The 12026-nt window shown below is 45.7% G+C and overlaps 1 protein-coding gene across 1 annotated transcript in view; it reads left to right on the top strand.

Moving 5' to 3' along the window:
- CD81 (CD81 molecule) overlaps nt 1-12026 on the top strand; it is an 83701-nt gene that overhangs the window by 57424 nt on the left and 14251 nt on the right. Inside the window, exons 3-4 of the mRNA XM_074997811.1 lie at nt 4638-4735; nt 10750-10824. Coding sequence (XP_074853912.1) covers nt 4638-4735; nt 10750-10824 — 173 coding nt within the window. The remainder of the gene's footprint in view (nt 1-4637; nt 4736-10749; nt 10825-12026) is intronic.

The raw sequence follows: 12026 nt of genomic DNA, 5'->3' as shown, positions 1-12026 counted from the left end.
GCCATAGAACGACAGGAATGTATCATTGCAAAGGGTGCCAAGAAGTCATCTAGTTCAGAGGTTCTCAAACTGGGGTGTACGGAATGTATTGGGGGGGGGGGGGTGTGAGAGAGAGAGAGAGAGAGAAAATCTTAGAGGTGAAGGAACTTACTGCACTCAGCACTTTTGTGTTTTTTGTTTGTGTTGTGTTTTGTTTTGTTTTGTTTTTTTGTAAGGAGGGGCAGAGTGATGGGATGCTGGTGCATGCAGGGAGTGCTTCCCTGTAGCGTGCAGAGCCACTTCCTCTCTCCTGCCAGGCAGAGTCTCCATTGCTGCAGATTACATGTCCTACCTGCAGTGGAGATAGAGAATAATTGACCCTCCTTCTTATAACAGCCCATAACCAATTTGAAGGTTATCAGGTCACCTTTAAAGCCCTACTTTTAAATAAAAAAAAAAAAAAAAGGAAAAGAAAAAGACAGAACTTGCCCTGCTTTTCTTAACCTTTTCCCCTGTTGTCAGGTTTTCTAAACTTCCTTCAATGATTTTTGTTGTTCTCCTCTGAACTCTCTTCCAGTTTATCACCTCTTCCTTAAAGTGTGACACTGAGAACTGGACACAGTACTCCAGCAGAGCCCTCACCAATGCTCAGTAAAACAAGACCGTTGTCTACCATATGACATGCCTGTTAGTATGCCCCAGAACATAAGCCTCTCTTTAAACTGCATCACCTTGGTGATTTGTTCAGTGTATGTGATCCACTGTCACCCCAGATGTTTTTCACCCATACTGCCACCTAGACAATTATTCCCCATTTTGTAGCTGTGCATCTGATATTTTGTCCTTTATAAATGAAGTATTTGACATTGTCATCACTGGACTTCATCTTGTTGATTTCAGACGAATTGTCTATTTGTCAAGGTGGTTTTAATTCTGATCATGTCCTCCAAAGTGCTTGCAACCTCTCCTAGCTTGATGTAATCAGCAGATTTTTATAAGCACACTCTCCATTCCATTATCCAAGTCATTAATTAAAATATTAAATAGTACCAGACCAAGAAAGACCTCTGAAAGTCCCCACTAAGTAAGTCCTCCCAGTGAAACACTGATTACTACTTGAGTAAAATTTTCAACCAGTCATACATCCACCTTTTTAATAATGTCATATAGACAACATTTTCCTACTTTGAGCGTGTCCTGAGGACTAATCTCAAAAGCATTACAAAAATCAAGATGCCGCATGTATGGTGTTCTCTCTAGGGATGTTAACACTTAACCAGTTAACTGATCAGCCTCACCCTAAGCCTAAAGAGATGAGGCTTACCAGTTACAGTTAACGAGTAGTATCAGAGGGGTAGCTGTGTTAGTCCATATCTGCAAAAACGACAAGTCCTGTGGCACTTTATAGACTAACAGATTTATTGAAGCATAAGGTTTTGTGGGCGAAGACCCACTTCGTCAGTTAAGTAGTTAACGAATAGGGGCTGGAGCAGCTCCCCACCTGCCAGCACTGCCACGCCAGCTGCCCCTCCCTCATCCTGGCTGGAGCGTCCCTAGCTGCAGTGTGTCTGGGGGCTGCCATGTGGAGGGGCTGCTCTGGTCCCAGTCCCTGGCACACTAGTATTTGAACAGATGAAGTAATTAAAGGGGATTTTACATCCTAGTTCCCTCTTACCGTTTTATATTGATGTGCAGAATGAATTTCATTAGATGCACCAATATGGAGATGATGTGCAACACATGATCTCCATATTGGTGCACCTAACAAAATTCATTCTGCATGTGGACAAACTGGCGGGCCTAGGACTAAGAGGTGTGGCTTGTGGGAGGGGGGCTCAGGGCTGGGGCAGAAGATTGAGATGCAGGGATGAACGCTGTGGCTGAAGGTGCAGAATCTGGGATGGGGCTGAGATCGAAGGTCAGGTCTTCTCACTTCTCTAGGCCAAGTGAGAGGCGCCTCTCTGTTGGGGTTGGGGGAGGGACTCTTCTTTCCCATCTATGGCAGGTCAGTGAGGGGGGGACCTTCAGAGAAGGCGCCTTTTTTCTGTCAGTGGCAGCTCCCTGCTGGGGCCAGCTGCTGCAGCTCCATGGAAGTCAGTGGAGCAATTCATTAGGAACAGCGTTAAGCTGATGTAGGGTTTTCTTTTTTTTTTTCTTTCTTTTTTTTTTGTGGGGGGCAGGGGAGAACACCTTTTGTAAACCTTTAAAAGGATTCGTTTGGTGTTAAGGAGAAAAGGAGTCTAAACCGCTATGCTGCAGGAACCGGAGCTGCCTTTGCTTTTAACATCTTCTGACTTTCGAGTGCTTGACTTTTTTCTGCTGCAGCAGTGCGCTGCCTTAGTTACTCAGAGAGGATAACTATTTCCTTGCTTGTTTGCTTTTCTGTTGTTTGTCTGTTTGCCTTTGGTTGCACTGATTTAATTTTTTAAATAAATACTGACTTGTTTAGAGGTGCTTACATAGTTCATGGGCTTTTTCGATATTTCAGTTTTTTCTTGAGGTAAAACCAGATTAAAATTACTACTTTGAGTCCCTTTTTGATTCTGTGGAGTGTTTACGTATGTTCATTTTCACACTTAAAATTTATCAGACAGACAGTGACTCAGACTGAGAGGTCAGCTATGGGCATTTTCATCTGAAAAAGAAATCCTGCTGTGGCAATAATGTGCAACTTTTTAATTATAAAGGATGGGTATTGGGAGTGCTTGAAGCAAACCTTGGAACTCAATCTGAACTAGTAATTGCTTACACTTCTCTTCTGTTATATTATTAGTATGTCTGAATTTTAGTGTGGGTTTAATTTTTCCTTTTTTTTTAAAAAAAGAAAAATAAGGTATTTGTATTTGGGCAGCAAAATGGCAAATGAATTTTAATGTTGATAAATGCAAAGTAATGCACATGGAAAAATAATCCCAACTATACATATAGGCTACGTCTACACGTGCACGCTACATCGAAATAGCTTATTTTGATGTAGGGACATCGAGAATAACGTCTACACGTCCTCCAGGACTGGCAACATTGACGTTCAACTTCGACGTTGGGCAGCACCACATCGAAATGGGCGCTGCGAGGGAACGTCTACACGCCAAAGTAGCACACATCGAAATAAGGGTGCCAGGAACAGCTGCAGACAGGGTCACAGGGCGGACTCAACAGCAAGCCACTCCCTTAAAGGGCCCCTCCCAGACACAGTTGCACTAAACAACACAAGATCCACAGAGCCGACAACTGGTTGCAGACCCTGTGCATGCAGCATGGATCCCCAGCTGCCACAGCAGCAGCCAGAAGCCCTGGGCTAAGGGCTGCTGCACACGATGACCATAGAGCCCCGCAGGGGTAGGAGAGAGAGCGTCTCTCAACCCCTCAGCTGATGGCCGCCATGGTGGACCCCGCTATTTCGATGTTGCGGGACGCAGATCGTCTACACGTGCCCTACTTCGACGTTCAACTTCGAAGTAGGGCGCTATTCCCATCCCCTCATGGGGTTAGCGACTTCGACGTCTCGCCACCTAACGTCGATTTCAACTTCGAAATAGTGCCCAACACGTGTAGCCGTGACGGGCGCTATTTCGAAGTTGGCGCCGCTACTTCGAAGTAGCGTGCACGTGTAGATGCAGGCATAAAGTGATAGTGACTAATTTAGCCATAACTACTCAAGAGATCTTGGAGTCATTGTGACAGTTCTCCAAAAACATCCACTCAAAGTGCTGCAGCAGTCATAAAAAGGAAACAGAATGTTTAAGACTCATTGTAAAAAAGGGATAGTTTTTGTCTTATTCTCTTCTCTCATGACCCCTGTATAAAGCCCTGATATGCCCAGATCTTGAATATTGCATACAGATGTGGTCACCTTATCTCAAAAGATTTATTGGCATTGGAAAACGTTCAGAAAAGAGCAACAAAAATTATTAGGGTTTGGAACAGGTGCCATATGAAGAGACATTGAAAAGACTGGGAGTTTTCACCTTGGAAAAGAGGAGACTAAGAGGGATATGATAGAGATCTATAAAATCATGACTGGTATGGAGAAAGTAAAAAATAAGGAAAAATTATTTCTTATTCTCATAACGTAAGAACCTAGGGTTCACCAAATGAAACTAATAGGTAGCAGATTGAAAACAAACAAAAGGAAGTTTCTCTTCACACAGTGCAGTCGACCTGTGGAACTCCTTGCCAGAGAATGTTGTGAAGACCAGGATTTCATCAGGGTTCAAAAAAGAGCTAAAGAAATTCATAGCGGTTAGGCCCAAAGATGGGTAGAAATGGTGTCCTTAGCCTCTGTTTTTGAGAGGCAGGAAACAAATGATGGGGAGGGATCACTTAGTGATTACTCATTCTCGTCACTCCCTCTGGGGCATCTTGCATTGGTCACTGTTGGAAGACAGGATACTGGGTAGAGGGACCTTTGGTCTGACCCAGTATGGCTGTTCTTATCTTCTAAGAGTCAGATATAGTACTTCCTTTACATGACTTTGCTCATGTAGCACAATCTGGGCTTGCAGCACCTGCTGCTATGCCTCTCCTGGGCCATAGTTATTAAAATGTTATAAATGGCTTTTCAGAGCAATAAGTCTGGCCTGGAATATTTCCAGTGAAGACTCTTCACAGCTATGTTTGTCCAACCTGTTTGTCTGTCTGTTTCTCTCCTTTTGCAGGGATCTACATCCTGATTGCTGTTGGGGCAGTGATGATGTTTGTGGGGTTCCTGGGATGCTATGGCGCTATCCAGGAGTCACAGTGCCTTCTGGGAACGGTAAGAGACACACACCCTTGAATGCCACATGCTCTCAGGCAGGTCTTTTAAGAGTCACTTAGCCAAATTAGATTTGCAGGAAGTAATGGGAGTCATTTAAAACTGTTCTGAATGGAACCCTGAAGAATAGCATATAGGGAATGAATGTTGCATTGGCTCCTGGATAAGATTAGCTCTTTCCCATCTTTAATAGTTGATGATGGGGGGTGAGAAATAATCTTTTGGAAACAGACTAAATGTATTAATAGCTTCACTGTTCTGTGGATGACTGGAGTCTCCCTAGGCACTCCCCACTCTCCCTCTCTCTTTCTCTCTCTCCCTCCTCGTGCCCTGCCCCTTCCACCAACCACTGCTCCTTTGGAAGTGAGATGTCTGAAGGGGAGCAGCCTCCCCTGGTCTCAAGCCAGCTCTGGACCTTGCATTGTGCAGTTCTGGACTAACTGCCAGAAAGTTTGTGCTGCTGGTGCATGTCACCAGCCTATTGCTAATTTCTGATCTGAGGAATGAGGGTGCCATTGCTGCAGGGAGGCCAGCAGCAGCCATACGTAATGGGACACAGCTTGCTCTTTCCATTCCACTACGTGGGAGAGTACGCAGACTGTGTGAATTACTCCTCTGCTCCTTCCCTTCACTGGCCAGGAGCGAGAGGCATGCACAGAGGCTGTATGCTTTGCCCTCCCTCCCTGATAGTCAGGCGTCTGGGGAGAAGAGCAAGGGATGCTCCAGTATCCATGGCTGCTGCTTCCACTGGCCCTCCCACCTCCTAAAATGGTACCATTGCTGAGGAAGGAGGTAGAAGCCAGCAGTACACTGCGAGGCAGTGGGATGTACTGTGATTCATTCCAATAGTCACAGGGGAATGAGGCCAGTTTGGACTTGCTGTGTTTTATTTAGTTGTCCCACTTTGGACACAATCATAAAAATATATTATAATAATAAACAATAGTCATGAGCTCCAGTCAGCCACAGAGAACACACCCTCCCTCCCACCAGCCTTTCTTTCTTACCTAGGGTCCCCTGCAAGCTGAGCAACTGGGCCTCTGCCCAGGAGACATTCAGGTACCACCCAGCTGATTAGCAGAGTGCTCACAACTACCCACAGTGGGCAGCACGTGTTTCTACTAGCAGTGCACAGCTGCAGATTGCACAGTGCACGTAACAAACTTTATTCTGCACATGGATGGAAAAAATTAGAGGGAACATTGGTCCCTTGTAAAGCATCTGGAAGTTGGTTTCTATGGGTGGGGTTAACTCAGTTCCTTAAGGTTAACCAGTCCAGAGCAAAAGCTTCTTACAGCACCACAGTGCAGCCTCCATGAATGATGGAACTATATTGTTTTTTCTGAACATTCTTTGACTCTTGCAGGTTTCAGTTTCAGCTTTGGGTAAAAGTTCGTGTGTGTGTTTTATTCCATTGCTGTAAAGGACTCTGGCTGGAGAAGTTCCAGCAGTCGAGCGAGTTCATGGACTGCCTGGAGTGAAGACATATTGCAGTAGTATGTCCTGTGTATTCTGGGAAAGAAATCTATCCTTATGAGACTTGCTTCTTGCAGCCATCTCTGTTTATATATGCCCTTAAAGAAAACACAGCACCCCAACAGTCTCTCCTTATGGCAAGTGTGGGGGAGAGATTTTGTTTAAAATTAGCTCTAGACTGGGTTGTAATCTTAGGCAAGACTCCAGATTGTTTGCTTTCCAAGAGAAAGTGTTTCACACCACTCTCCAGCTAGGGGACCAAGCTCTGAACTGGGACTCCAGAGTCAAGAGGAGAACGTAGGTTTCCTGCTGCCAGCCTGATGGGCAATCTTCAGCAAGCCATTTCTGTTCCCTTTGCGTAAGTTCCCTATTTATAAAAGGGTGGGAATGATACTGAACTTCTGCAGAGCTTTCTGAGACCTACTGATGAAAAGTGTCATAATAGCAACTGAAAGTGAGGGGAGTCAGTGTGGCAGGGTCTGAGTGAGAACCAGAGGATTTTAGGAATACCAGATTACTGACTTTCTGTCATTAGGTTCCTCTAAAACCAAGGGACTGCAGTAATTGAATACCTGGCCTCCCTTTGAAGTCTGGAAGGAGATTTAATAGGCAGAAGAGACTGTTTCACAACGGTTATGGCGGAAATTAGAATTGCTGACAGCATCGCTCCCTCCAACTTTCCCTTGCCAAGGGAAGGCTGGGGACACCTTTGAATGACACCTGAAAAGCTGTGGTTACCCCAGGAAATTGATGCTTCCACTGTGTGCTAAGATATGGAGCTTTCCAGGGAAGTGTTTTAACCTAGCATTTATTTCCTTTCTGGGACCTCATTCGTCATGTATGTGAGGACAGTGGGTGCCCAGGAGGAAATGTATTACCCCTGTTTGGTGAACAAGGCAGGCAGTGGCATTTAAACTGTCCACAAAACCACAGTGGAGAGAGAAGCAATAAAGGCTAGGAACCACATAAGTGATCTGATGTCACATGCTCTTCCTACTGTGTGGCTAGTAGGAGAATGATTTTCCTCCCCTAGCATAACCTGAAAGTTTCTGTGCTGCTGCCATCTTCACCCATGTAACTTTGGGGAGCTTAGGAGGATGATGTGTAAGGAGATGACTACCAGAATGGAGACTCAGAAAGAGAATCTACCTCAGAGGAGGTGTTGGCACCAGAGGAACAAACAGCATGTACTGTAGGCTTTGCTGCTAGGGATGGTGGGTAGGTTTTTGGAAGGCAAGAAATCAACCACTCCTTGTTTTGCAGTAATATGACCTAAGAAAGATGAACAGGAGCCCCTGAAGTGGAAGGGCAAGCTCTCTAGCTGGACCCTGGGAATGCATCTTTTGCTATAAGAGAAAATGTAGTGAGGATGTTGGTTCTGGAGAAGGGTAAGGAATAGGTTGTGTGAACGCCATATTTTGGGAGAGCACCTTAAATACAGGCACTGAGCCTTGATAGCATGTGTTTGAATGGTGCTCTTAAGTTTTGCTCATTTTCAGTATGAGGGGCCATGCAGCAGCACTGACCCATCACCCTGAATTCCATCCCTGCTTGTGCTGGGCTCGCAGTGAAATTAGACATGGGCTCTTGGTGGGAGGTATTTCTTGTGGAAGTACCAAATTCAAGGTCAGGAATCTGGAGGGGAGCGTGTCTCAAAACATTACCTTTTATATCATAAGAGTGTCATAAGTGAGTTGCAGAAACGATTAAATGTGTGGCTCTTTCCAAGGTCACATAAATGGGCACCTTTTTCTCACCAGATACCAACTGCAAGAGTGAAACCTAGTGTCCAGTTTGGGAATTTCAGGGCCCTGGCACCTGCTGTTTGGATTTAGTCAGCGTCCTCAAAGTGGAGGGCAGGCCCATTGGGGCATGGGAGGAGAGGGGGTGTGAAGTTTCGTAAGGGGGTGCCCAATTGTGCTGCATCTCAGGCTCCTCCATCTCATTAAAAATGTTGAAATATGTTATTGTTTTTATGTACCTTTATTCACATTTACATACAGTAAGCTCTCAAAATGTGCAATTTCAAATTGCACTTAACTCGTATGAACAAAAGTTAAGTGCAACTAAAAATCCTACTTCCCTCCCCCACCCCAGCCCTGGCTCACCCCATGCAACCCTGCACACCCCAGTTCAATCCCTCCGGTCCCAGTTCAAAGGGCTTGCCCCCCCCAGCCTGACTGACCACCCCCCATGTGGCTCTGGCTCAACCCCCACTACCCCCCAGCTCCAGCTCACACCCCCCACGTCCTGGCTCACCACCCTAGCCTGGCTCCAGCTCAACTCCCCCGGTCATGGCTCCAACTCAACTCCACCCACTCCCCACCCCCTGCAGAACTAATCCACCCCAGGCTTAACTCTTCCCAGCTGTGCCCCCTGCTGCCAACCCAGGACTTACCTTTGAGAAGGAGCTCCAGGTGCTCCTGCTGCTTCCCCGGCTGCAGGACATTTGTTCCACTGGGGAAGAAAAGCCACCCCCTGACTTACGTGAAATTTGAGTTATGCAAGGGTGCGTGGGAACAGAACCCTCACGTAACTCAAGGGACTACTATACCAATTAATAAGGTTTTTTTACATTCTACACACTTTCTTACATGTGCTGAAAGGTGTGTGTTTGGTTTTTTTCATATGCACATAACCAAAATTTTGGTCAGTTTGAGTTCCACTGGACCAGTTGGGGGGGACCTGCTAATTGCAGGGACGAAAAGTGGGGCCCAACGTAAAGTTTGCTCACCCCTGGATTAAGTTACAATTGAAACTGCTGGCACTAGCTAGAAGTGCCTAAAGTTTTCTCGTGTAAAGAGCCCAACTTTCTTTTTGTCTCTCTTTCTCTCTTGTAATCCCTTTTGTTTTACAGGTTGTTGTCTGGGTTCTGAGGTTCCAGATCAGAGGCCACAAAATCTAGCTATGAAATAATTGTTACAACTATGGTGTAAAAATTCCTTTTTCCTGACTGCCAAGGATTAGTCATGCATGTGTGTGCATGAATGAAACTGGGAAAGAAATCCCAATTGGCAGGAACCCAGTGCTCCCTTTTATGACTTATTCTTTCATCTGCACATCCACATTTTCTCTTTAAGCTTCCACAAGGTTGGTGGCAAAGCAACTAGGATGTCAGCCTTTTACAGCAGAGAGTTGGTCCAGGGAATGGCATACCAGGACTGGCTGTGAGAAGTGCTCAAATGGCTATCACTACAGGAATGCTGTAGGAACACTTAGATGGCACTTGACTTGGACCAATGTGATATTTTTTGCTTCTTTTCTTTCATTACATTTCCACAGCCAGAACAGAAAATTAACCCCCACGTTCTCCTGGAAACCCAAAGGCCTGTCCCTTGTGGTGGTGGAACAGGTGTTCCCAGAGAGCTGTTCCGGCCAAAAGAGTTAATGTGATCCTTGGATGGACGAAGGGATTTCTCAAGTAGGAGTGGATTGGCATGTCTGTGTTCAGCACTGGTGCAGCTGCTGCTGGAATACTGTTTTGTTCTGGGGTCCACAATTGAAGGATGTTTCTAAACTGGAGAGAGTTTCAAAAAAAAAAGCCATGAGCATGATTAAAGGGTTAGAAAATCAGCCTTGTAGATTGAGCTCCTGGACCCTTTTATCACAATTGACCTTAACAAAGAAGAATAAGGGGCAGTTTCATAAGTCTCTACGTACCTGCATTGGAAACAAATGTTTGATAATGAGCTCTTTTGGCAGAGACAGAAAATGTACAATGCTACTGAATGGCTGGAAGTTGAAGTGAGACCCATTCAGACTGGAAATAGACATGGATTTTTGGCAGTGAAGGCAGTTCTAACCATTTGCTGAGGGTCAGCATGGATTCTCCACCACTGGCAATCTTAAATCAAAGCCCAGAGGTCCTTCTGAAAGATCTGTTCTGGGAATTATTCTGGGGAAGTTCTGTGAGCTGCTTTGTGCAGGTCACACGACATGATCACAATGGTGCCTCCTGGCTTTGGAATCTATTACTCTTGTAGTGGGAGATTCTGGCGTAGCAGGAAATAGCCTGACTGGAGTATACAGGTTAAGTGCTAATAGGGCAAGGCTGTGAGAACTATGTGTATTCATGTTTATGCAAAAGACTGTAGTGCTGCTCCTCAGTGGCTGGTACATGTGGTTAGCCCCCCACTGGCAAATCTAGAATGGATTGTATCAAGGCAGGCAGCTCACACAACATGCCCTGTAATCTCAGCAAGACTTCTTTTCCACAGAACCCCCTTTCTCTCTTGTTCTGATGGATTTACAGCTCTCAGATAATCTCTCCCCAATCCATACCAGTCTGAATTGTTCCCAGAGTGGAATTGTTCAAAGGTCTCCCGGTACTGTGCATGGGGCATGTTTTTGCCACAAAATCCTTGAGCCATTGAAGACCTATTGCTATTCCTGTCAGTTGAACCATATTTTTAACTTCGTGGGACAATTCTGGCCTATTCTTCCTCTAGCAGAACTGTGGACTGCCCTCCCTAAAGCTCCTTTACCTGCCATATAGTGAAGCTTGTTAAAGTCCGTCTCCTATTCATCTGTCTCCACAGTTCTTCACTTGCTTGGTGATCCTGTTTGCTTGTGAAGTGGCTGCTGGAATCTGGGGATTTGTCAACAAAGATCAGGTAAGAAAAATATTCCTGAATCCCTTGTTCCTTCATGATAGTGCTGTTGTGCAAGAGTCTGTTACGGTTCTGTCCTAGCTGGCAGAAAGATGGTCTTGCACTTAAGGCATCAGACTGAGACTCAGGAGATGTGGTTTCAGTTCCTGGTTCTACCACAGACTCACTGTGATCTTGTCTGTGTCATTTAACCTTTATGTGCCTCCCTTCCCCTTCCATAAAATGGGGATAATGCTCTTGGTTAGTTCAGTAAGCTTTTTGTGGCAGAGATATCAATGAGGTCCTGATCTCAGCTAGCTTCTATGGGTGCTTCTGCAATACAAGTGAAACAATTGGACCCTTGCACAGACTCCTGGGCGGAAAATAGAGAGCGAACCTGGCTGTGCACCATGAAAGGAATCTCTGGACTCTCAGCACCAAACCCCAGCAAGTGATCTGGTTTAGGGACCTGTTTATGCGGTAAGAAGGGATCTGTTGGAAATTATTATTTCTCAGAAGTGAGGTGAACATGCTGGGGGGTTTCCATCCTGCCAGGAGCAGATTGCTGCTGCCTTTTGATTCCCATGCATGCACAAGGTACAGAGACCATATCCAGGGCAGGCGCTGCATACTGGTCACTCAGATTTGAAGTGGAGATGATGGACCTACGCCCTGGCAAGCCTAGGCAGACTTTTAAGCCAAAAATCAGTGTCTGAGGTCTAACCTTAGGAGCCTCAGGAGCTGTTCTGAGGAGCCTGAAATGAAGGACAGGAGATGAGTCAATTCCTTCTTTTCTCCTCCCCACAGAAACACCATTTCCCTTTCTTCTCTCTCCCGGCTCTTACCCATGCTGACACACACACACCTGGTGCCAATTCACTTCTCTGCATAACGTCATCTGAGTTTCCATGTTGTTCCCAATATGCCCGGTCTTCTGGCCTGAGATATGCTGGAGGGAAGATGTCTCATCAGGGCCTAGAGTACTCTTCCCTATGAAGGGGTGGCAGGGTGGACCTGGCTCCATCTTTGGCATCTGGACCTGTCCCTACCTTTCTTCTGGCACAGCACTCCGCAAATCCTGCTATAACATGCACACAAGCTCTGTCCCCTAAGGGACGACTGTCTCTGCATGAGAACTTTTGCAGTCCTACAGAGATGTAGGAATTGGACATTAATATTCTGATCATTTCTCTATCAGGGGATTGGAGAAGGGGATTTACTGTGCT

The sequence above is a fragment of the Carettochelys insculpta genome, chromosome 6 (assembly GCF_033958435.1).
Source record: "Carettochelys insculpta isolate YL-2023 chromosome 6, ASM3395843v1, whole genome shotgun sequence".
Classification (NCBI taxonomy): Eukaryota; Metazoa; Chordata; order Testudines; family Carettochelyidae; genus Carettochelys; species Carettochelys insculpta.
The sequence above is the reverse complement of the archived record's forward strand: the minus strand, read 5'-3'. Positions and strand labels throughout refer to the sequence as shown.